The sequence below is a fragment of the Opisthorchis viverrini genome (genome assembly GCF_000715545.1).
Source record: "Opisthorchis viverrini unplaced genomic scaffold opera_v5_69, whole genome shotgun sequence".
NCBI lineage: Eukaryota > Metazoa > Platyhelminthes > Trematoda > Opisthorchiida > Opisthorchiidae > Opisthorchis > Opisthorchis viverrini.
In genome coordinates this window covers 1,213,464-1,214,567 of record NW_008751725.1, presented here as the reverse complement: position 1 = coordinate 1,214,567, position 1,104 = coordinate 1,213,464, and the positions used below count along the sequence as shown (strand labels likewise).

The 1,104-nt window shown below is 43.2% G+C and overlaps 1 protein-coding gene across 1 annotated transcript in view; it reads right to left on the bottom strand.

Moving 5' to 3' along the window:
* T265_04296 (hypothetical protein) overlaps nucleotides 1-1,104 on the bottom strand; it is a gene marked incomplete at both ends in the record, with an annotated part of 14,701 nt that overhangs the window by 8,947 nt on the left and 4,650 nt on the right. The window contains one exon of the mRNA XM_009168995.1: nucleotides 640-736. Coding sequence (XP_009167259.1) covers nucleotides 640-736 — 97 coding nt within the window. The remainder of the gene's footprint in view (nucleotides 1-639; nucleotides 737-1,104) is intronic.

Here is a 1,104-nt window from a genome sequence, read left to right as displayed (position 1 = left end):
ATCGTTCAGCTGTCTGATATTATCGACGTAGCCTCAATGTGGCTAGTTAGTTCGGCATCCCGTACCCCTAGCCGCATTTTAGTGGTGTGCGTCGATTAAGATCGATGAACCTCGAGGTCCTTCTAGCATAACTCTGAACCTATAATGAAAAAATCTGTAATTTGCCAGCCAACCTGCACGATGTTTAGAAAATAATTAGCGTGCACCACGGAATTTCTACTGACAACAAATAACCATTGACCAAAATTTGTTTGCACGAATGCGCCTACGCATATATTGCATCTCCAAAGGCCATTTAGATTCTAGAATGTTGAGGAAATCTGTTCTGGTGAAAAAATACCTGAAAGTTAAGTTCATTGTATGTGAGTCAGCCTTTTCCACAATTCGCGATTTTTTATCATCAGGTAACGTACTCAAAGTCGGCGGTGTTTATTCATCTGGAGATTTCGTTCACATAAAGAAATTGCCATAGTAAAGGATTTTCAATAATACAGGAGCATAGACATTATACATAGACATTCTACACCATGAAGTGGAAAGTCTGAAAATGCCGTAGATTTCGAGAACTCAATCTCATTGTGCGAATAGGCAGCGGCGTGCATCAATCGGTGAATCCGTGAAACCACACGAAAGCCTCACCCTGATTGGTTAGAATGCCAGCCAATCCGAGTCGAACATCTTTAACTCGACGTTTGTCGCCCCCCTCACGGAGATTGTGGCATGATCTTGTGGAACCCTATAAATATAGTTGAAATAACTTTCCTTTGTCTCCATAAATGGCTGTGTAGGTCGAACATCACTCGACGTTTGTCGCCCCCCTCACGGAGATTGTGGCATGATCTTGTGGAACCCTATAAATATAGTTGAAATAACTTTCCTTCCTCTCCATAAATGGCTGTGTAGAGCTACCGTACCTTTTGATATACCATAGTGGGCGGAGCAGGAAGCCAAGGGACCGATACAGAGTTGCTCTACCGTTTAGCAAGACAGCAAGGAGGATTCGGTTTCATTTTTGATGGATCTACTCCTAGCTGCGGAATGTATTGCACCCTTAATGTAGAGGAAACTGGCGTAGACAAACGGGCCAGGACAGCTAGCTAGTTG